Consider the following 22867-nt stretch of genomic DNA (forward strand, 5'->3'; position numbering starts at 1 on the left):
TTTTAAATTTTGTATTCGAATGTTTTTTTCTTAGCTAATTGTTATTGAAAGTATTTCAAAACTTCTTAAAAAGGTCTTCTTCATGTCTTACTTATCTTTCATTCATTATTTTTTAGCGATTTCAAATGTTTGTTATTATAAGCAAATGCCCACCGCTGTTAAACACACCATTTTGAACAATTTCGCTCTCCACCGTCATAACAAGTCAAATTCTTCATTGTTGCGTTAATTACTTATTTACAAATGTGTAGAAGAGCAGCAAACTGATTTTAAACTGATAGTACACTTTCTGCTAAAATACGCGAAGCTTGGCACACTTTTCCTTGATATGTCTGGTGGGACCAAAATATCAAAGTCATAGGTTGCCATGGAAGTAAGCTATAATTTACAGACCAGATTCGAAATGTGTTAAAAAACCCTTCTAAACTTACTATTCAGTTGTTAGAAAGATCCAAAAAAAGGTGATAACAGTATTTGTTAAAAGCTTGCTAAACAATAAAGTGAAGTTACTTATATGGGTCTGTATTTTACATTATTTTTTCCAATGACTAAAACTGCATATTTGAATTTTTTAAATTTTGTATTCGAATGTTTTTTTCTTAGCTAATTGTTATTGAAAGTATTTCAAAACTTCTTAAAAAGGTCTTCTTCATGTCTTACTTATCTTTCATTCATTATTTTTTAGCGATTTCAAATGTTTGTTATTATAAGCAAATGCCCACCGCTGTTAAACACACCATTTTGAACAATTTCGCTCTCCACCGTCATAACAAGTCAAATTCTTCATTGTTGCGTTAATTACTTATTTACAAATGTGTAGAAGAGCAGCAAAAGTTCTTTAATGCACAGCACCTCCGCAGGTGGTATTTTGAAAGTGTTTATGTTTTCAATCCACTGAAATGTACAATGCGCACTGCAGCGTACACAAAGTTAAGCATGGTTGCGCTTAACTAAGCAGCTGGTCATGCGCATTCAAAGTATGAAAATTTAATCAGATACTGCGTAATTTTTTCAGCATAATTTTGCAAAAGAATTGGAAAATATTTTTAAAACTGAAGTACGTTTTTAAGCTTGTATATCATGGATTGGAGGATAGTGGTATATTTCGCTGTAGTAGGCGTCGCATGCGCGGAGGATGCCCTGGAAATGGAAAACGAACATGATAAAGCCGGTAGGTAGTCGTTCTGTTAAAAAAATGTGAGCCATACAGAACGTTCTTATTACAAAGACGGTTATATAAATTCTGGTATTTTTCCTGCTAATATAATGCCAACAAACACTTGGCTTTATAGCTTAGTATTGCCGTTTAAAATTAAGAGTCATTTTTACTGAGTTGATTTTATTCCGCCTCATGTTCGTTGGAAGAAGGTCAGAAAATGTCCAAATAACATGCTTTCGCATAAGAAGACAGTAGAAGACATTAATATATCCTTTTTTCTTACAGGCCTTAATCAAGCCGATCTTCCAGTATCACAACTCTTCATGAGCAAAAAATCTGTGGCGGCTGAAGTGAGCGAGGACAAATTAAAACGGTCAAGACGTGGTTTCAGATCATACTTTTATAATTACTTGGATGAGATTGCAATGTCGATATGCGCGTCAATTCCTGGTGAAGGCCCTGGGTTGCTGTACGCTGTGAGACGAACATGTGGAGAGAAGTCTACCTGTAAAGATATATGTTCAGATCCTAAATTAAAAAAACAAGGTGGGTCATACTTTGTGAGGATCGTATGAGGTTAAAATCTTGTGAAACACAGATCACGTATAATATAGTAATTATTTGATATCTGGGATGAGAAAAGTTTACTCTAAGGGAAAACTTTTTACGCAAAGAAACTTTCGCGGTAATTTAGCTTCGACTTACGCCAAGGTTTTTTCCGTAACGACGAAATAACGCGAATGTTTATACACATTAATTTAGACGTAATATCGTCACTCCAATTGATATATTGAGAGGACCTTGATGGTTTTTGATTTTCTCGGCTTTTTTGATGATAAAGATGGGTGTGAATAATGTCTTACTATCTATATCTTTTTTAATACAACAGACGTGGTAAACCTTTATAAATAATATTGTCTATTTTCGCTTCAAATTTCGATTTTTGTTGTAAATATCGTCAGCTGCAGAAAGTGTCTCCCTCAAAATGTATGAAACCCTTGAAAGTTTATTCCCGAATTATTTCTTCAAACGCTTAAACGCGAAAGTTGATTCCCAAAATTCCGTGTTGTTTTTTGCTACCACGAAAATTTCTTTCGCGAAAAACAAAAGTAAATACATAGATGTAAGGTTTTGCCGAACAAAAACACGATTTATCTAACGTACGCCTTTATTGTGTCGTGTCGTGTCGTTTGTTTTCTTTTGTTCTTAACTGTCCAGAAAGGAAACAATTTTACTCTTTCTTCTGTTTTTAGGACCAAAAGAAGTGCAAAACTTGCAGTGGTTATGCTCTGAATCACTACATGTGTACAAACGTCAACCATCTTTGGCTGATAATTATGAAGATTATACCGATTCGCATAAATTAGGACTGGCTATATATAGACATTACTCATGCACAATTGGAGGTTGCGGTCCTAATTATTGTTGCTGCCGTGCGTCTTAGATCACTCCTTTATTATGTAAATAAAAACACATTGTGTCACGTGGGTACAAATACTGCATTTTGCTTCACAATAAATCCAGAAAACAACGCCTAGATATTAAAGCCTCTTTCCCAGGGCTTCTTGCCGCCGTTCAAGATCGTTAGAATGAGATAAAGAGTCCTGAAACAGGACCGCTAGCTAATCCGTCAAACTTAACGAATATGGAGTATGCACTAGAAGTAGAACAAACAGAGTTTACATGTGTTAGTGTGTATTAAAATATTTTTAGCTGCTTTAGTATATGTCAGCATGATGTCAGCAAGTTTATACTTGCTATTTTTTCTTTTCTTGTGCTCTGGAAAGAATCGTTCTGTCTACGAACAAACTTCTACAGCTGTGCCACCAGCTGATTTTTTTGCTGTATAATATTGTATTGTTTTTTGTGTTTAAACATGAAATATAAAAAAAAATTATTCTTATACTACTAGCTCGGGTGTATTTTCTATCTTCTTTATTGATGATTTCCCCCTCCCTCTCTCCCCCCAATCCACCCCTCTGGAACTTATTATGTCAATTTATTGTTGGCCAACCTGTATTGCCAGATCATCCTGAGAGCAGACTGCATGTGCTCGTCCCCAAATTTCTTTGGCCTTAGGCTGTTATTTCAAAGCGTTCGCTATTATCAAGGCAAAAAACCAGGGAACAAAGGGTTCATAATTTTTTTCGTTTAATTTCTATATCAGACCTCACTTAAACAAAATGATTTTGATTTATTATTTAAGTGAGGTGATCCTTAACAAAATTAAGCGTATTCTATGAATTATGGATCCAGCGAGTAAGCCTGTTTAGGACTATACGGGTACCTATATATACAGGTAATTACAGAGGCTAGTCGTTAACTCGTGGAAAGATCCACAGGGTCGCGCGTCCTTTTTATATCGCATTTTGTTTTTCCGTAACACGACGTTCTTTACGTACATTTGTAATATTTGTGCATGAGTTAGTTATCAAATTATGCTATTGGAGAGCAAGCTCTACACAGGAAACGCGTATGTATCTTCTATAGATATTGATCGAGTAATTCAGATGTTGTACTAAAGTACATCTATTTATGGCGTCGGTAAATAATTCATTTACAATAACTCAATTGTCTTTAAAGCTATTTACATTATTTACATAAGTCATGGACACAAAAAGAAATCAAAACGCAATGTTGCGGTGGGAATCTTGGAAAAATAACAAGAAAAATAAAAGAACTTGGAAAGGAAATTTTCCCTGTGGTTTTAAAATGTCAGAAAATTTTAGTTGGTGCAGAAAATTAATAAACAAAGCCAATAGTATGGAAGACGCAGCAAAGAACGCAATTCCTTTAAAATATTGTATGAAAACGACTGCTACAAATACGAATAAGTTATAAAAATTATATTACAAAAACAAAATTTTTGTTTTTTTTGTACAAACGTCACATTAACGCTATTGTATAAAAAGAAAGAGTGCGGCAAAGCGCAACATTTTCTACCAATTAAATAGAACAATTCTTGAAATCAACCAATCCGAGTTGACATCGATTAATTGAATGAAACACTTCTGTCTCGATCTTTTTCTCCCTTCTTGTGAGAGTTACCGTCTGAACTAGACATTGACCTTTCTGGTTTCAAAGTCATGGCCGTATAAAATCGCTGTTGTAGATCGTGGATTTCGTCTAAAGTCATCACACTTGACGTATCTAGCAAGTTAATCCCGCTATTTGAAAGTTTCTCTCTTATCTTATCTCCACGTTTTGTTTTCGAATCCTTCTTGTGGCGGTGATGCGCTTTTCTCTGCGCATGCGCTGGCACGTTTGCTGAATCGAACGAAACACTACGTTTACGTGGAAAGTCTAACATGCCATCGTCATTATTGTCTTCGTTATCGTTTTTTTCCGAGTTATGTCGTCGCAACTTCGGCCTTCTATATAATCTATCGTAACTCTTCTTCCTCGCGCTTCGGTTGTGGGTGGTCACCTCGCTAAACACACCCCTGTTGTACGCTACTTCGAAGTGTTTCTCCGCTAGTGGAGAATAACCACCATCAACGCTATCATCAGTAAGAGAATCTGTTATTGACCCCGAGCTGTCCCTAGCGTTTCCATCATACCATCGTCCTAATGATTTCATGGTACAACATTCAACACAATGTTCATCTTCTTCATCAAATTTATCAAGAGGGAGTTCGAACAACGTGTGTTCTCGATAACAAAGCTTCTCGTATTCGTCCGGGGTGAGAACACTTCTTGCTCTTCGACGGGGTATAAAATCAGTCATACCTAAAAAATATCACACATGTTAATTTAGCTCAAATTAAGTTTCTTGTGTTTAAAGGGACTACGAAGCGATGATTCAATAAGCTTAATCTCCGCAATTTATCGAATAAATCATGGATATACAATATATGTATGGAACTTTTGTCATTTTTAGCTATATACGTTTTCACCGCCATTGGCTTGACTTTTGTGTAAGCCACTAAAGTCGAAAACCAACAGCCGTTTAGTAGACCCTTTAAGGCAAACACAATTTTACACTCAGGCAACAGAGTCAGGCAACGTTAAACTTTCGCAGTGTAATAATAGCAACAACAAAATCCGATATGTAGAAGAAAAAAAAAAGAGATGAATTGGTTTTCTATAGCAATGATCGCGATTTTATCTTTATTCATACAACCAGTAACTTCATTTTTAGTAGTATCATTATGTGAGTTTTGCATATTTCCCTGCAACGCTAGTCCGTTGCTATAACAGGCTATCACAGCATTAAGCTGTCGTTAAAATTTTAATTCTATAACAGCAATTGCGATGGAATCTCACCCAGATTTTAGAATAAACATTTCTCCTTTTTTTCCGAAATAAAGACTGCCAAAATTTCTATTTATAAAAACAGCAAACAAACAAGGAAATGATTACAAGAACTGAAGTATAAGAAAAACTAAAGCATTTGTTGTTTACTTCGACACAAAGTTCGTTCGTTTTCTTTTGTTGAAAACACGAACAAATTAGTAGATTGTCAATATCCTTGTCAAGCTTGACGTCTGACAAAATTAGCAGAATAACAGGATTACCACACATGCACACAGCCTTAAAAACAACAAACAAAAAAAAGCAAAGAAGATATGTGTTCTTACAAAAAAGGAAATTCACAAATTGCTTAGAGACACAGAAGGAGATATTAAAACACGAGACGCCGTTCAATTATTAAACACCCATGCTTGTTTTAAACATTCCAGAGTCTGCGAGAAACAAAAAGCTTATCTTATGACTACTAAGGTCTTTTAATATCAGTATTCATGGAGATAAGATTAAAAATTCTCAACTAAGGAACTATTCGATGTTTATGTTGATGTTGCCAACGGTGAAAAGAAAGCACTTTTGGCCATACATCGTAATCTTAAAACGAGAAAACAAAATAACAAAAATATGGTTAACCATGCAGCAACAAAATCAACCAGGCGGTCTCATGGTTGGTTTTGATTTAATTAACATAAATTAACATCAATTAACATAAATAAGAGATATTCCACTTGTCAAAAAGTATAATATATTAATTAATAAGACAATAACAACAAACAAAACAACAACAACAAACTCAAATGTTGATGAATAATAAATATATTTATACATATTATACATTTGAGTTACAGATGATTATTCTTCAGCATCTGTTTAGGTTAGTTAACTATCAACAAAATAGACGTCCAACGTAAGATGTTGAAGCGAATCAATTTTCAATGAATTATAAAATCTGAATGCCTAACGCTATCATGGTAATCCGATAGCATCAAACTTAGCAAACAGATTTCCTATGACGTCATTGATTGGTTGTAGGTAGTGTTAGTGAAGCCGTGGCTAGTTTTTATGAGCCCTAGCAATACATGGGTGGAAAGGGAAACTCATGTTACAGTACTTCTGGATAAAAATTGACATCATTTGAAAACTTTTTAGTCTGCAAAATTAGAATGGTTGCTAAGTCAGCTGTCAATCTCTGTACTGCGAATCCACACAACAATTCTATCATCTGCCGCGCAGGAGTGTCTAATTTTGAGTGGTCTAGTACTAAGTTTTGTATAAGCCAGGTTGCTTAAAAATGTATTTTAATTAATCCATATTTATTATCGACAATTTACGTTAAGTGGAAATCTGCCTTTTTATTTAACATCTCACATAAAAGGCGTTAGAAAGGTGCACCAAATTAGGCGCCAAAATGGGTGCTAACTCACAAACACTTACAAGAAGAAAATAATAAAGATTTTTACCTACTTTGGCGCTATAAAAAAATTCTCCACATTTCTATATTCATGTTTAAGAGAGCTCTCTATCTTCCTTAAGACTTGTAAACAGAAAGTTATAAAATCTTAATGTTTATCACTTAAAAACAAGCAAAATATGATTTTAAAAATAACTACAAAAATGCATGCTTTAGCTCATCTATTTTTTAACTGATAACATTTTTATATTGATTGAACCATAAAAATACACGAGAGAATAATTGTATACAAGCTTTTTAATTCATTATTATGTAATATTTATAAAGACCTTTTTAAACAAATCTGAGCTTCTTTTTGAAATCAAGTAAAAGAACATGTGTAAATATACTAGGCAAATATACTGTTTTTTTCCATTAATTGCGACCTGCATAACTTTTGTTTTGGTTTCCAAGACCGCGAAAATGTCACGTGGTATCGCGGATTAAAAAGTTTAAAAATGGTAGGCATTAGATGAAGTGGACCAATTTTGATTTATAGCTATAAACTTAAATAAAAATAACCGAGAGCTCTGAAAGACTTGTAAAATACATTTACTTAATTGCTCGTGGTTGCGATCTTTGAAAATCCACCTTTTTCCCCATAAATGTCATGTCCAGGGTTGTAGTTGCTACCAAATTGGGTTACTTATTTTGGAGCGATGTAACAACCCAATTAAGAAAATTTCAAGATATCTTTTATATGAAATTCATGAATAGATGGGCATTCGAAGAAGTATGCTGAATTTCGTGGACTTAGAAGAGTGCTTGCTTTGATGTTTTTGTGAAAATGTTTTGTCAACAAAGCAATATCAGTATTGAGAATGAATTTATTGTTGTGTTTAGTATACAGTGTTATGTTTAGTATAGACTCTTGGAAATTCTTACTTTGCTCCTATTTATTTTAGTACTAGGATAAAATCACTTTAAAAATAAAAGATAGTGAATATCTGTCAATAATGTCAATAACGTCAAAAAAATACCTTAGGGAAATCTAGGAGGATACAAATCCTTCTAAATTTTAATTTTTTTTTAATTTTTGGAAGCACTAATTTTCGTAAAGTTGTAATACTCAAAAGTATTATCAATTTCGCGAAAATTAGCTCCTGCGGAAACTATTGAAAAATTCGCTATTCACGAAATTCGCGAAAATAATAGATGCGTGAATTCTAAATTCTGAGTGTTTGTTGTAATGTCTCTTAAAAAGTAATAACGGTATAAGCTGAGAAAAAGATTCGCGAAATTCTTTTTTCGCGAAATTCGCGAAAATTAAAGAAAATAAAGCAATTTAAAAATTACCGTAAAACCTCATTGACGTTTTTTAGTACTACCTTAACTTGAATAAATTTCGCAAAGATTAATTTTCGTGAATTATATTCATATTCGCGAATTATATCCTAGAGAGTTCAATTCGAAAAAATAATTCTTTGCGAAATAACTAGAAATGACTTTTGTGCCAAAATTAACCTAAGTATTCGCGAGAATTAATTAATTTAAGGTATTTATTTTTTTGGTTGTAACCTTGACGTTTGTTTTGTAATTCTATCATATTTTTAATTTATAGCTGGCATAAACCGCAAATTTATAATTCGCTAATTTTACTTCAATTACATGCTGTGAATTCGAAAAATATTTTGGTTTTAAATGTAGGCTATACTACGCCTGATTTTAAATTTAGAATCAAAATAAAAAAGGATCATAAAATATTTATCGGAGCTTAATAAACAAAAAATATTTATCAAGCAAGTTTTGTTGTTGTGTTTTTTAACAATTTTTATCTTCTTTGCCACAACAAGTTATAGATCTTAGAGATTGTCAATTGTCAACACTTTAAGGTGCGCCACTGCATAATCCCTATCTCATCCGCAGAGCTTTTTTGTCTTTCTCACAATCTCGGACAGATCAGGAAGAGAAAAAGTAGACAAGAACAAATATAGCATAAAATAAATTGATTGTTAGAAATATATAATTTCTCAGTAATGTTACTATGACGTCACCATTTTATTTTCTAAAAAAAAATACTTGTTTTCGCCGCTGACCATTAAGTCGATTGAATTGCTTTGCAGTGAATTTTGCTTGCTAAATGGCTCCCATGTTATTAGTCTTTATAACATTACCTTTTGCGACAATACAGAAAGTGAGTAGAAACAAAAATTTTTTTTCTAGGATTATAATTAGCGACACAGTCGCTATGGTAACTCCCAAAATGGGGCTTCATTTATTTTCATGAACAGTTGCAGGGGCGGATCTAGGGTTAGGCAGCCTAGGCAATTGCCCAGGCCTAGTTTTGTGAACTAGAAAAAAAATTCTCTATAGATAGAATAATCTATAAATAGATAAAATAATTAAGCAGGTAGACACTAAAAGTTATTAATTCTTTCTGTTCTCTAAGAAATCGATGTATACAGTATGAGATATAATTAAACGTCAAAGGATTCTACCTCGTCCCACCGCCAAATTTATACGCTTAGCATATACTTTTTTATTGTGATTGTCCTTAAGAACTTTGACTTTGTGGGAACTTTTAAACAGTGCATTTTATATGCAACATCCCACTGCTCATTTTAAAACTTTTAAGAACACGAGAAGATCTCTTTGACTTTCCCATGTTACTTTTAATTGTAATAATATTGCTAAAAACAAAAGAATGAAGCAATACCTAATCTAAGAATAGTCCAAGTTTGTTTTATAATATTTCTTATTCTCATCTTGCTGAGCAATACATTGATATAATTTTGTTTTAGGATAAGATATTTTGATGTCACCCTGGTACCTAAGATGAATATTCTTCTGACAATGAAAATCACCATCAATTAAAAGAACACAGATTTGTTAATCCTTATAATATTGGAAAACTGTAAACAATGGATATATATCTGGTATAATCCACAAAGTTGTGTTTCATAAGAGGAACAAAGAAGGTGAAAAAAATCAATCAAAATAACTTGTATTTTGATGTCACCCTGGTACCTATGATGAATATTCAAGTAAATAACACAGAAGATTTGTTCTGAATCCTTATAATATTGGAAAACTGTAAACAATGGATATATATCTGGTATAATCCACAAAGTTGTGTTTCATAAGAGGAACTAAGAAGGTGAAAAAAATCAATCAAAATAACTTGTATTTTGATGTCACCCTGGTACCTATGATGAATATTCAAGTAAATAACACAGAAGATTTGTTCTGAATCCTTATAATATTGGAAAACTGTAAACAATGGATATATATCTGGTATAATCCACAAAGTTGTGTTTCATAAGAGGAACTAAGAAGGTGAAAAAAATCAATCAAAATAACTTGTATTTTGATGTCACCCTGGTACCTATGATGAATATTCAAGTAAATAACACAGAAGATTTGTTCTGAATCCTTATAATATTGGAAAACTGTAAACAATGGATATATATCTGGTATAATCCACAAAGTTGGTGAAAAAAATCAATCAAAATAACTTGTGAATATTCAAGTAAATCATAGAAATGATTTTCACGTAAAACATATACAGATCGAAACAAGAATTGCATGTTAAAAAACGTTCTGTTACAGACTGTAAACTAACAAAATGTCATGTCAACTTATGGATATGAGTAGGATTTGTATATATGTTGCTTTTTATATGAGAATCTTCATAATTGGCTTATAGTTACTAAAACTTTCTTAAAGATTTTACAGTATTAAAATATTTTTTAAACATAGTTGACAGGGACATGTAAGGGTAAATAATATGAGACATCTTAAATGTTTTGATGTTATTTTTCTAATTTCTAACTCTTTTCTGGCTTAATAAACTGCCTTTCTCTTGTGGGAATTTCATAGCATTAAAATTAATGCTTAATAGAAATTGGTGCAAAACTACACCAGTAACCCTAATGCTAAACTGTATTAACATATACTTTTTGTACACGTTTATTATATGTTGCGATCTTACACTGTAAGTCTAACTGGAAATCTTTCATTCTTTTATATGCTGGTTTTCTTTGTGCATTTGCAGGTTGTTACCACAGACTATAATTTTCCAAACAATATTTCTACGTTGCACTACTGTTGACTATCTATTCCTAAAATTGTCTTGTAATGTAATTTTTTGTTGTATTGTTAGTTATTAGACTTATTGCATGTTTTGAAATGAAGCAAATCCCCAACTTATTACTTGTACTCGTATTATGTGCGCAAAACGAAAAAAGATGCTAAGATACTTAATACCAACATGTGATTCAAAGAAATTATGGAAACGCTAACCCTGTTTCAAATCGAATTTGCTAACCAGACGCATTTTCCATCCGCATGTTTTAACAAGGATAAAGTGGTAAAACTACGGGGGTTACTGTTATTTGTTTGGCTATAAAGAAACTTTCGTTTCTAATCTAGAAGGATTCTTAATAACTAAAAACCTTACTTTTGGGAAAATTTTAGTTCCTTTTACAGCAAAAACACAAAACGGCCGATTTACCTCGTACAACACCACAACCCTTGACATTACTTTGCCAAAAAATCTATGAAATTTTGCCTAACCAGAAAAAAATCCTAGATCCGCCCCTGAGTTGCGAATTGGAATAGTCCCAGCTTAGTTTACTGTTAAACTGTAAAAAACTAAAAAAACGAACCTTAAATATTTATCTCCATGATTTTAGTATTTGATGGTCCTTTCATTTGTTTCGCTATTGGAAGACTTTCCGAAATTCAGTATTGACAAAATAATTTAGAAAAATAAAGATAATGGGCATTGTTTAACCCTTTCATTACCTGATACCCGCTGGGCGGGGGATAAAAACCCCTTATTTTTTCCCTGATACCCGCCCGGCGGGGGATGGAAAAAATCGGATTTGTAGCTAAAGGCTCAAGGCCATACCCCTAAAACCACGCGTAAGAACAATGTAGAATAAATTATCTTTCACGGGCTCGAAACCCGATGTGATTTGAAGTATTATTTCTAGAGTTATGAAAATTTAAATTTTCCACTTCAAGATGGCGCCAAGGAAAAATTTTTATCGAGATATAGATGAAATAGTGGACTTTGTGACTAATGATAATGATGGTGGAGATGAAAATATACTTGAAACAGATTCAGAACTTGACAGTGATTGGGAATATGATGATGAGGGGCCTGTTACAGACACTACAGATGAAAGTTTTCTGCCAAATTTACAACAACAAAGAGATGACCAGCAGGACATTGACAACATAGACGCTTTTCATGATGAAATAAACACCCCAGCGACATCTGAAATGCCACATAATGATGAGGTAAACAATATTCCAGATACCTTTGAGGATGATATACCTAATGCCCTTCCCAGTGATTCACCTCATGCAGTGCCGCCAGCGCCAGCAGCGCCGTCGGTTGAAAGTGAAAGTGAATCTGCTGTCGAAAGTGAAAGTGTTACGACGGAAGACTCAGATTATGAACCATTATCCAAAATTGTACGTGGAACAGTTAGAAGAGGTAGAGTAAGAACTAGAGGTGGTGTCCGAAACAATCAAAACATTGCTAATACAGGTGGAGCTGGTCCATCATGTACCGGCAGAAGTAACAATAACAATAACGACCGTATATTGAAGTATATCTAATTCTGCTTTGAATCAACCATGATTCAACTCTTTTTTTCTGTGTTTTGCTGTCATATTACGAGTTACTGTTTGCACATGCGTTTTTTACCGCTTTCAGGCTTTTTTCTAAAATATGCGTAAATTTAGGACCGTTCATTTTTTTTTTCTGAAACTTCATCAAGTTATTAGTTATAAAGTATATTTACAAGATTTGTAGAAATTATTTGAAAAAAAAGTGAAAAAATATTTTTCACGGACCTTCTAATTCAAAATTTCCGGATTTTTTTATTTTCCGCCTCCGCCATTATTGTTTCTCGTACGCACCGAAAATAAAATTTTGAAAATATTTTTTTATTTTCTAGTGGAAAAATATATAACAAGAAAAGGATCCAAATTTGGTGAAGTTTCAGCCATTGGTTTAGAAGTTATGGCACTTTAAAGAACATGAGGCAAAATTCATTTTTTTTGCTCCGGGAAATTGGAGGGTTTTTGTCCGGTAATGTAAGGGTTAAAGTTGTTTTAAAATTTTTAACTATTTTCATTGCCTGGTGGAAAAATTTTCACCAAAACATAACAAGAAACATTTTTACATCCATAAAATCCATTATTGAACTGATCTTTTCGAAGGGCTCAGTATTGCTTTTTTTAAAAGCTGCATTCCCAATCTTTCATTAGTGGATTTTTTAAAGAATTTAAAGCTTAATTTTAAGTGATAAAAATTGTTGAGCATTTGTTGTACAACAGTCACCTTTTCGACTTTACTAGAAACACGTGTTGTGCAACAAAGCGGCAGAAGGTATATTACAAAACAAATGTTGTAGAGAGTTTGATAACAAATACAGATTCCATTTCATCCATTTAGTTTAAGCTTGTCACAAAAGTAGAATGGTTACTGCACTTTCTCTAAAAAACGCAGTGGCGTTTATTGAAAATTTTTAAAGGGCGGCGTTAATGAGAGGGCGGCGATAATAAGAGGGCGGTGTTAATTAGAGGGCGGCGTTAATTAGAGGGCGGCGTTAATTAGAGGGCGGCGTTTATTATAAATTTTCGGCTAAATGTGTATTAGAGGAAATATAGTATGCGACAGATGCTTACATGTATATGAAAATGCTTAGCTTTGATTTGCTGTATCTTGGCGAAAAACATAAATTTTGAACTGAAATTTTAAAAGATTGGAGTAGATTTAGTCGTTAAATAGAAAAAATATTTTTACGAGTTTCCAATTTCGGACTTGTCAGGGGGTTTGCACGCTAACTGCATAAATACAGGAATGGATGATATAAACAATATGATAAGATGCACCCAAGTGGAACCCAGGTATTTACCAATCTCATCCCCAGAGCTCTTTGAGATAAACCTTGAAAATGTAGGTAACGTAAGTTAATTATTGTAGCTTTGGAGATTAGAAATTTTTTTAAATATGGAGCGTATCGTGTTTTTTACATACATACAACCCTTTAATGCCGCACCCAAATGCTCAAAATTAAATAAACATAAAAGCGGAATATTGATACACATATTGAGAATGTTTCACTACAAAAAAGCTTCCTACAAAAATCATGCGCAATATGAGCATTCTTTATAATTTTTTTCAACAAAAACATCGTTACCTTTAGTTATTTTTTACACTTTTTTCTTCATTCTTTTTCCTTCCTTAACACATTCAACAAAATCACAGTCAATGATTGAATATTTATAAATTTTCATTCATGTGTAGATATTCACAACAGGTTACATTATTTTAAACACGAAACAAACTTTCTGCTGATATGACAACGATTTAAAACATTTATAGTAAAGAAAAAAAGTTTAATTAATAAATAATAAATTATAAGCAAATGCTATATCTCTTTAGTTCAAGGACCTTTAGCGAAGTAGACCTGTCTAAAGAAAGACTTCAGCTCTATTGATCATAAACATTTACGTCAAAGTTGTTGAAGAAATTTAATATAAACAACATTGATTGTTTTCTTACGCCGCTACTACGACTTGTTACTAACTGATTTTCGACTTACTTTAAAAACTGCAAAGCCTCCTTATACATCTCATTGTTTTTTTTTTGTTTCTTGAAAAAAAAAAACTACATAAACAAATTTTCGTTCTCAAACGTGTTGGTAAAAATACTTTGAGCTTTTATATGGTTAGGTACCTGTTCCTTATTAGGCTATGCGAAATGTGAGGTTGGAATCTTTTTCTGTATTGTTTTGAAAAACATTCAGAGCACGACACGAAGCAGTCCATCTTGATACATGCAGGGCTTAAACACACACATATAAATAAAAACTTGTACCCTTGTATCATTATTAGAATTAGGGGTTGTTAGTAAACATCTGGAACACCCGCCCTCACCCTCTTTCTACGATGCCCACTTAATATCGAAATAATAATTACAGGGCCGTGAGTAATTATTGAGTTATTAACCTCCTGAATAATGCATTTTATACATGTAACTCTCTCCTTATATTACGTAGTTTTTGTGGAGGGTGGGAGAAGGCGTGGCCTCCCTCCCTTCATCCCGATGCTACAACCCTGTAATTATGATTGATACAGTATCACCATATTTAACCTTCGCTGGGCATTTTTTCCTTATGACAACCTTAATCCTCTTATAACGGTTAAGGCAAGAGACCCTGAAAGGAATGGAACATATTTTTTGGTGTTAATCAACTTCCGGCACATGGAAAAGCAAATTAACAAAAATAATATTATTTTTCAGTAGGATTTATCGGGATGACGGTTCAACACTGTCTAATTTTGTCGCCAAAGCAAAAACAGATGTTATTCAACACAACTGTCAAATTACATAAAAGATATTAGCTGTATTGGAATGCATTTATGGTACTAATATGGTCAGATTAATTATGAAATTCTCTATCTATCTTATCAGACTATATTTTATTGTTTCACACAATTTTTATCCGTGCACAATATTTCATTAACATATAACAAAAGCCATTTGAGAACCTCACAATAAAACCGCATACATATTTTCACCATTGTCACAGCTATTGTAACAAAGAGGAAACGTTAAAAATATGATCTTGTCAGCGACTGAATGCTGTACAATAGTCGTCGGTAAGCAACGCAGTGACGTCAAAGAAGCTACCTCAAACTTTGATAGTAAACACTTCCCAGGGTCGATCTTTAGTGTAACCACATAATCGAAATTTTATGAATAGGACGCACCCAAAATGTTTTACCGTTACCGTAACGCCCATAGAAGTGAGGAAGAACACTGTCAAAGTTCAAATGCATTAAAATTTATTTATGATGATATTTAAAACCGCAATTTCTACTCGTGACGTCAATCCCTGGCGGGAAACAAATCTAACGGTGAATGAATAATTAAAACTTTGTCAAAGTTGTTGATTTTTTCAATGTTGGCAAAACAGAACCTATTTTAATAATATCCGGGTGTTTACACAGCCAATGAAGGTGTGCAGCAGCGCTCGCAAAGTTCAATATGGCTATATATATAAAATGACAGACAAGCCGAGCTGAAAAACTGAGTGCTCTACCGGAGCAGCGCAAAAAGTTTTGACAAAATCTCTACCTCTATCTCAAAGTCAAAAAAAGTTTATCCATGAAAAACCTTTTTTTTCGTTAAATTTTTAAACTGAACTTAGTCAATATTATGAAACAAGGAAATTATAAAGAATTTTTTTTGGTAGGTAACAAGACACATATTTCTTGGTAAAACAGTACTTGCCAACCTCATCCCCAGGGCTGTTATAACGGAGCCTTTTTGTCAGAATATCAACGCGTATAAGGAGGTTGAGTACTACCTATGAAAAGTTGACTCATTGCTGTCTTGAAAAAGTTATATTTTTTCAAACAAATGTTTTGGAAGTTGCAAAAATTTGGTCTAGCTATTTATTTGTAAAGTAGTGATAGAAAACACAGATGAATTTAGACAAAATCTTCTAACGACAAAAACAGCGTCACCAATGACGACAAAACCGCGACGACGACGATAAAAGAACGACGTCGATTACAACGGAAACATAACAATATCGAATAAAATATTTCAATAAAAAAAAGCACAAAATAAAACAAATCAAGAAACAAAATGGTAGCTAACTACTTACAATGATTTCTTGCAACCTGTCCAAACAGGCAATGAACATGTTGTGGAAATGACTAATGAACTGGTTGTTCGTTAAAATATTTAAAGCAGTAGAAAATGTTTTTTTCAAACAAGATCTTCTTTTCATTAATAAAACATTTATTTCACACTGTATTATCAAATGTGCATTTAGAGAATATAATAATTGTTGTAAGACGATTTGTTTTAAATTAATAACGCGCATGCGCAGATACTTGGGGTACTGGTATCGAGTTAGGCATGGTCTTTTGAAGCATACTTAAGTGCAGATATTTGGTAGTTTGATTTTAATGTCCTATCAATGCACCAATTTGTGCATTGACCGAATGAATTTTCCCTTGAACAAGAGCCAACAGGTCATCCTTGTCACTAGGGTTCTCACCTTCGTCCCCAGGGTTTTTTGCCTAATAGATGACGGTGTTATGTCAAAATAGGCAAAAAACCCTGGGGAAGAGGGTGTGACCTCCTAATTTTTTTTGTTACAGTATAAAAACCGAAAAGCACCGGGGATGAGGTTGTTAACAAGTTTATCAAAAAAATTTGATTCATTCAATTCGTTTAATAAATATTTTAGAAGAGATTTTCCTGTCTAACTACAAGGACCTGCAATAACAACTTCTACCTATGCATTTTTCAGTAGGAGCTTGGTAACGATACTAATTAGTCACGTGGAATTACCAATAAGTACTGTCCTATGAACCGTTTGAACGGGTCGTATAAGTAGGCCAATTGTGTCCTGTCAATTTTACCATAAATGAAAAATATTTTCAGGGCGAGGTTGACTCCCCCTCTCCTCCACTGCTCTTCCTTTTTTGTTTTTATCACCTATTTTGCATTATTAATCATTATTCATTTTATACAATCAGAGAAAAAAATAAATTGCATGACATGATTTTTATTGTCAACTCTATAATTTAATGTCAATCTTTCTCACTTTTAGTTGCATCCATATTTTTTAATTTTTCAATCTAAATGCTTGAAGTTTATTTTTCTTATTACGTTTCTTTCCTATTTATGACGTCAAGCCAACTCGAAGAATTACAAAAAACAAAACAAACAATTACTCGCCAAAAATATATTAAATTAAACTCATCGAATTCGTTTATTAAAACGCTTGCAAACAAAAAAACTGACAAAACTTTCGTGTTGGACAAGTTGACCGCGCTAACGTGTTTCGCTTATGTTGCACTTTGTTGTTGTGGCGTTGTGGTAAATACGACATCAAAAGTTAATGAAAACTGGATGCAAATGTATAATTGTAAAAGGAGTGAAAAAAATGTCGCTAACTTCTCGCGAAAAACATAACTTAATAATTAAAAATCTAAAACGCATCACATAGGCTGCAGTTAAACACAGGGTTGTTGTAACCCTTGGGTTCACAAAAACCGACTAAACTCTAGCTGTAAATCAACTCAATTCTTACCTGCTTTTATCCCGTGTTGTTTACCGCGTTCTCTTGAAGTATTCACACGGTTATTAAAAACCATAAAGGACATTAATTAGCTTCAGGCACGAGTAACAATTAACAATCATTAATTCATCAGCAAGTGACAATTAATATCAACATCAATTAAATTTTAATTAAGACAGCTTTTAAATAAATCTAAAGCATGCAGCTGGCTGTCACAATCGGGACTTTATCTGCATGAGTCTAAAATTTTTGTGTTTATTTGACTGAGCTGACTACGCGAGTGGGATGATGTGCGGGATTAAAAAAAATAGGTTAAACCATAGTTGGACTGGAAAGTCACGCATGAGTGGGTTTCATCACAAACAATAAAAAAATTTTAAATTAGGTCACTGATTAATTTTGCAAAATACAATTTTGGCGAGTTTCGCAAAGTTTATCAATATTTGTGGAACTTCCTGGAATACCTGGAAAGCTCAAATCGCCAAAACAAATCATTTCCTACGCCAAAATTATTCTTGAAAAACCAAATTTTTGAAAAGAGAGAATTTGATAACGTCTTTCTTTACTACTCTTTACTTTACATCTTTCATACTGTTGAAAATTGCTGACTGTGTTGCTGACGTCAACAAATTTCTTGACCTTCATGGGCCCACCGTAGATTATTTCGTTGGGCGGGCGCGCTATAAAATGTCACTAGCAAATTTTACACGCTTTTTATTCGGTTTACATGTGCGCAAAAGTAGTGCCTCTGTAGCCTGCCTACTGCAGAGTTCTGACCATTTGTTCCTTTTGACTGTGTTTAAAAAATGACGAAAAAGCTGCCTTTGTTTCATTAATTTTGTCAAGAATTGAAAATGCTTATAAAGAAGTATGCCAAAATATCAAAAAATCAGTGTCTATAAACCTTGTTTTTTGGGGTAACGTTACAAAGTCTATAAATTATATTCAATAACTTAATTTAAGATTTTAAAGAAAACGAGGAAAAGATGTACCGTAAATGTTCTAATAAACACCCAGTCTCTATTTAACGCCCATCAACTTCTAAAAATCTCAAAAATTAAATAAACGCCTGGAATTTTTTGGAGCATTTGCGGTATGTATCTTTCAAAACAACAACCTTAGAATTTAGAAACCACATTAAGAGTATACCAGCCTATTTTTATACACAAATCTTTCGAAAAAAGTCTGGTGTTTAAGTTAACAACGCACACCAAACAAAATATTTCCACGGTTACATTTGTGTGCTCTTTTGGAACATAAAAAATGCCTAAAATAGACAGAAGATTGAGTAATAGAAGACGCTATTTTTCAATGCTTTATTCAGGGGACTTAAATGTTCTAAATTTTCAGGATAGATAGAAAACTGGGTGGCAAGCAATTCTATTTTTGGGTGTTACTTACTAAAAAGCTGTTGTTACACTGAACTCTCTAAAACGATGTTTGCCAAATAAGAAAAATCAAGAGAAAATATTATAACAAAAGATAATTTTATTCCTAAAGGTGTGATAATATTTTTTTTAATATTGTGCTTTATAATAATTTTTAACCCCCACTCCCCCCTTTATTAAGCGGCCGGGCGCTTAAATAGAGTTACACGTTCAAACTCCTAAAAAAGCGTCCCAGCGCTTATTAGAAACTTGCCGTAAATGTTTCTTTCACACTGAAAAAAAAACTTTTGAAATGAAAGAAAATCTGTTTATCTTTTGTGTATAAATTGTTAAGAATATTTAAAGTTGAAATTTTAAAACTAAAATATACAGTAAAATATTTACACAGTCTATCCAACTTTTATGAAAGGTTTTTTTTAAAAAACAATAAGCGTCCTGGTGCATAAAATTCTTTTCTCACAAAATTCGCAGAATTTAATTCTCGCAAAATATTAAACGTTACTAACTTCGCGAAAATTTGTTCTTGTGAAAATTTAGTTTTATATTTTCAAGACATTTCTCGCGACAATTAATTCACTTAAGGTAGCAGGTTGTGTACAAATTTGAAATTTTCAGCTTTTAACTTTCACATGGGGATTTTTAAAAGGCAAACCTGCGACACATCAAAGAAATCGAATACGAGAAAGGTTCTCTATAACTCGAACCTCTATTATTTGAATCTCTCCCTAACTCGAACAATTTTGCTCCACGGCCGAGATTTCCTAACAAACTCTCCTAAAAAAACTCTCTATAACTCGAACCATGCGACATGTACCTAGGAAATTAAATGATTCCAATGACATTAGCCAGTTCTTTGGGTTTTACTTGGCGTAAATGAGGTCTTAACCGATTCGAATGTTCGATACTAACATGTGTAAGAGGCCTTAAGTGATTCGAATGAGTGTTCGAATGTCATTCAAACAAAACGTTTACATTATCTAATAACAATATTCAAAAAAAAAGCAATTTCTTTTTTAAATCTGTTTTCTTTTTTAAAGAATAAATTGTTATGCAAAAATATTTTGTTTTTCAGTCAAAGAGAAAAATCATGCTAAATTTCCACACTCTGTATTACTCGAACTCCCTTTAGATGGAACGTTTTTTGATTCCCTGTGGCTATTTAAATTGTAGAGTCCACTGTACTGATATTTTACACTGCATCTAAATGTAGCCTAAACCAATATTTTTACAGCATGGAAATTAAATTCAATACTAAAACCTCGAACTAAATTTCTCATTCCATCTCCAGTTCTCCAGTTAAAACAATCTTCTTTACACTGGCATATTACGATAAAAATATTAGTACACATCAAGACTATAATATTTAGCCAATCCAAATTTTTAGGTCACTCTGCTTTACTTTTTTGTTGTTACTAGCTAGCTATATATTTTCCTAGAATATTCGTTATCTGCTGGCATTAGCAAAACAATTATCTCAAAGAATAATAATAAAAAAACTTACTGTATACATCACGTATATTATCAGATGTACTCAGGTAAATAGTGCTTGGTATGGTTAACTTATGTTCACCTGTGTTTATGTAATGTAAAATTCGAATCTGAAAAATTCAAGATGTCTGGAATGTTCTATTGGAGATTCGAATTATTCGTAATGCTTCAAATAAATACCCGGGGTAGCCTCCCCCCCTTTTCATTAGACTTTTCTTCCTTAATTAATACCCCTTTATTAAACGCCCCCTTGCAGAGTATAATTAGCGCTGACGGTATACGACAAGGTATATAAATGGCAAATGAACAAATATATTTTCCATTGGCAAGATAAAATAAATGCAACATGTCTTATTAGACATGCCCCTTTTCTTAAACTCTCCACTCGCATAGACGCCCTATAAAATGTACAACATTAACTACGCCTCGGGCGTTTATTCAAAGCATTTCGTTAAGTACGAATTTCAAGAACAAACCAACTATTTTACACTCGGATAATTTTTTTTCATCAGTTTTAATTTATTGCCACAGTTGTTGATATTTTTGTTGCTTACATCGAATATTTTTGTGCGCAACCTTATTTTACTAAGTAACCCACCCTTTTTACATACCATCAATGCTCTAACATACATACGCGCGTTTATTTTATTTTTGAGATTTTATGGTGAGAGGGAAGGGGCGTCTTCTAAAGACGGGCGTTAAATATGGGCTGAACATCTAATTCCAATATCCATTTCTTGTAGTACCTATACTTTCGTCATAAATTCATCACAAATAAATTTCTTGATTATTTTGTTATGACTACTACCAAAGAATAGTCTATAATAGCGCAACTTCTCACAAGAATTGCGCTTTGAATGCCCCATTGCTGGGCGTGTCCGCTTTAGATAGGTCAAACCAACGACTAATGTCAATTGGAACCTTAAAATGACGTCCGCCAAAAAGAGGTATTTGCTATCTGCTATAAAGCTTCATGGAAGTTTTAGTATGAGAGTTTCAACATTTTTTCACGAAGTAATTAGGCGTAGAAAACAAACTTCTCTAGCTTAAAAGACTTAAGAGATAAAGGTTGTTGGTGTTCATCCTAAAGCTATCCGTACAAGCCGTACCACCTGTATAACCTGTGGATGTGCATTATCGATGGATATTATGAGCAGTACAAACCCTTGCAATTTTTAAAAATTAGGAATTTGTATTTAAGGTACGACATCTATTAATTTTGTCCATTAATGTAACAAGAACCATCAATGCTGAAATGTTCTAAAAAATTCCAAAACTCGTTAAAGTGAATGAATGCTCCGAGCAAAGTTGTATTTACCATTCGAAGAATGAGATCAGTCCTTCCATAGCTCAAGGTAAAGGTTGAAGAGTCTCTAAAAAGTCGTGTGGTACACAATATTGCTTGTCCAAATAGCAAAGCTTGCTATGCTGGTCAAACTGACGACATATGATCACCCGACTTAAAGAACACTCAAAACCGACAAAACCCGTTGGAGCCCATTTTACGGAACGTGATATTAAACTAAAAAAATAAAACATGTGTCTATTATCAGTAGAGAACAATTATTAATTCTTGAAGCCCCAGGGACAAGGCAATAAAACCTGAACCTAATACCAAAGATGAATACCGAAGGCGCATATTGACAAATAAATCACAATAGCCATTTAACAAGAACATTCTTCAATTCCATCCGTAAAAAGTTTTTCTTTTTTTAATCAACTTTAGTGATGCATTCACATCAACTATTCATAGTTGATGTGAATGCATTATATATTTTAAAGATAGATTTTATTCTGTTTTTATTTTATTTTAGTTGATGATGTCTTTATGTTAAATCGAAATATAATCTGAAATTAATGTAATACATTGTTGGACAATTATTTGTAAAGAATTAACCTTAATGTTTTTACCGCATAAATTACACGTTGACTTAAAATGCCTCCTAAACTGGTTTAATGTCAATAAAATATCTTTAAATGCAAGTTAAACTGAACTTTTGTTTTTCCATCCTAAAGGCGATGTTCAAATCAAAATCAATGAAAAAAAAAACAATTTCAAGTCAGTTTG

General features: G+C 33.0%; 2 protein-coding genes across 2 annotated transcripts; one reads left to right on the forward strand and one right to left on the reverse strand.

Annotated features, from left to right (window-relative positions):
* Positions 1-389: 389 nt before the first annotated feature.
* On the forward strand, positions 390-3070 carry LOC130656525 (uncharacterized). Its single transcript, XM_057459401.1, has 3 exons — positions 390-1171; positions 1445-1705; positions 2413-3070. The coding sequence occupies exons 1-3, from the start codon at positions 1081-1083 to the stop codon at positions 2601-2603; spliced, it is 543 nt and encodes a 180-aa protein (XP_057315384.1). The 5' UTR covers positions 390-1080; the 3' UTR covers positions 2604-3070.
* Positions 3071-3664: 594 nt separating this feature from the next.
* Positions 3665-18008, reverse strand: LOC130657767 (uncharacterized). The gene is made up of 2 exons (XM_057460770.1): positions 17936-18008; positions 3665-4888 (listed from the first exon to the last, which is right to left on the reverse strand). Exons 1-2 carry the CDS (start codon positions 18006-18008, stop codon positions 4152-4154), a joined length of 810 nt encoding a protein of 269 aa, XP_057316753.1. The 3' UTR covers positions 3665-4151.
* Positions 18009-22867: the final 4859 nt, after the last annotated feature.

The sequence above is a fragment of the Hydractinia symbiolongicarpus genome, chromosome 9, assembly GCF_029227915.1.
Source record: "Hydractinia symbiolongicarpus strain clone_291-10 chromosome 9, HSymV2.1, whole genome shotgun sequence".
NCBI classification, from domain to species: domain Eukaryota; kingdom Metazoa; phylum Cnidaria; class Hydrozoa; order Anthoathecata; family Hydractiniidae; genus Hydractinia; species Hydractinia symbiolongicarpus.

What these genes read in the sequence shown, in the direction of transcription:
- LOC130657767 (XM_057460770.1), bottom strand. Translation starts at nt 18,008, where the DNA reads ATGTCCTTTATGGTTTTTAATAACCGTGTGAATACTTCAAGAGAACGC. An exon ending in ACAACACGGGATAAAAGCAG is followed by an intron (nt 4,889 to 17,935) that starts GTAAGAATTGAG and finishes GATATTTTTTAG; the next exon opens with GTATGACTGATTTTATACCC.
- LOC130656525 (XM_057459401.1), top strand. Translation starts at nt 1,081, where the DNA reads ATGGATTGGAGGATAGTGGTATATTTCGCTGTAGTAGGCGTCGCATGC. An exon ending in AAACGAACATGATAAAGCCG is followed by an intron (nt 1,172 to 1,444) that starts GTAGGTAGTCGT and finishes TTTTTCTTACAG; the next exon opens with GCCTTAATCAAGCCGATCTT. An exon ending in TCCTAAATTAAAAAAACAAG is followed by an intron (nt 1,706 to 2,412) that starts GTGGGTCATACT and finishes TTCTGTTTTTAG; the next exon opens with GACCAAAAGAAGTGCAAAAC.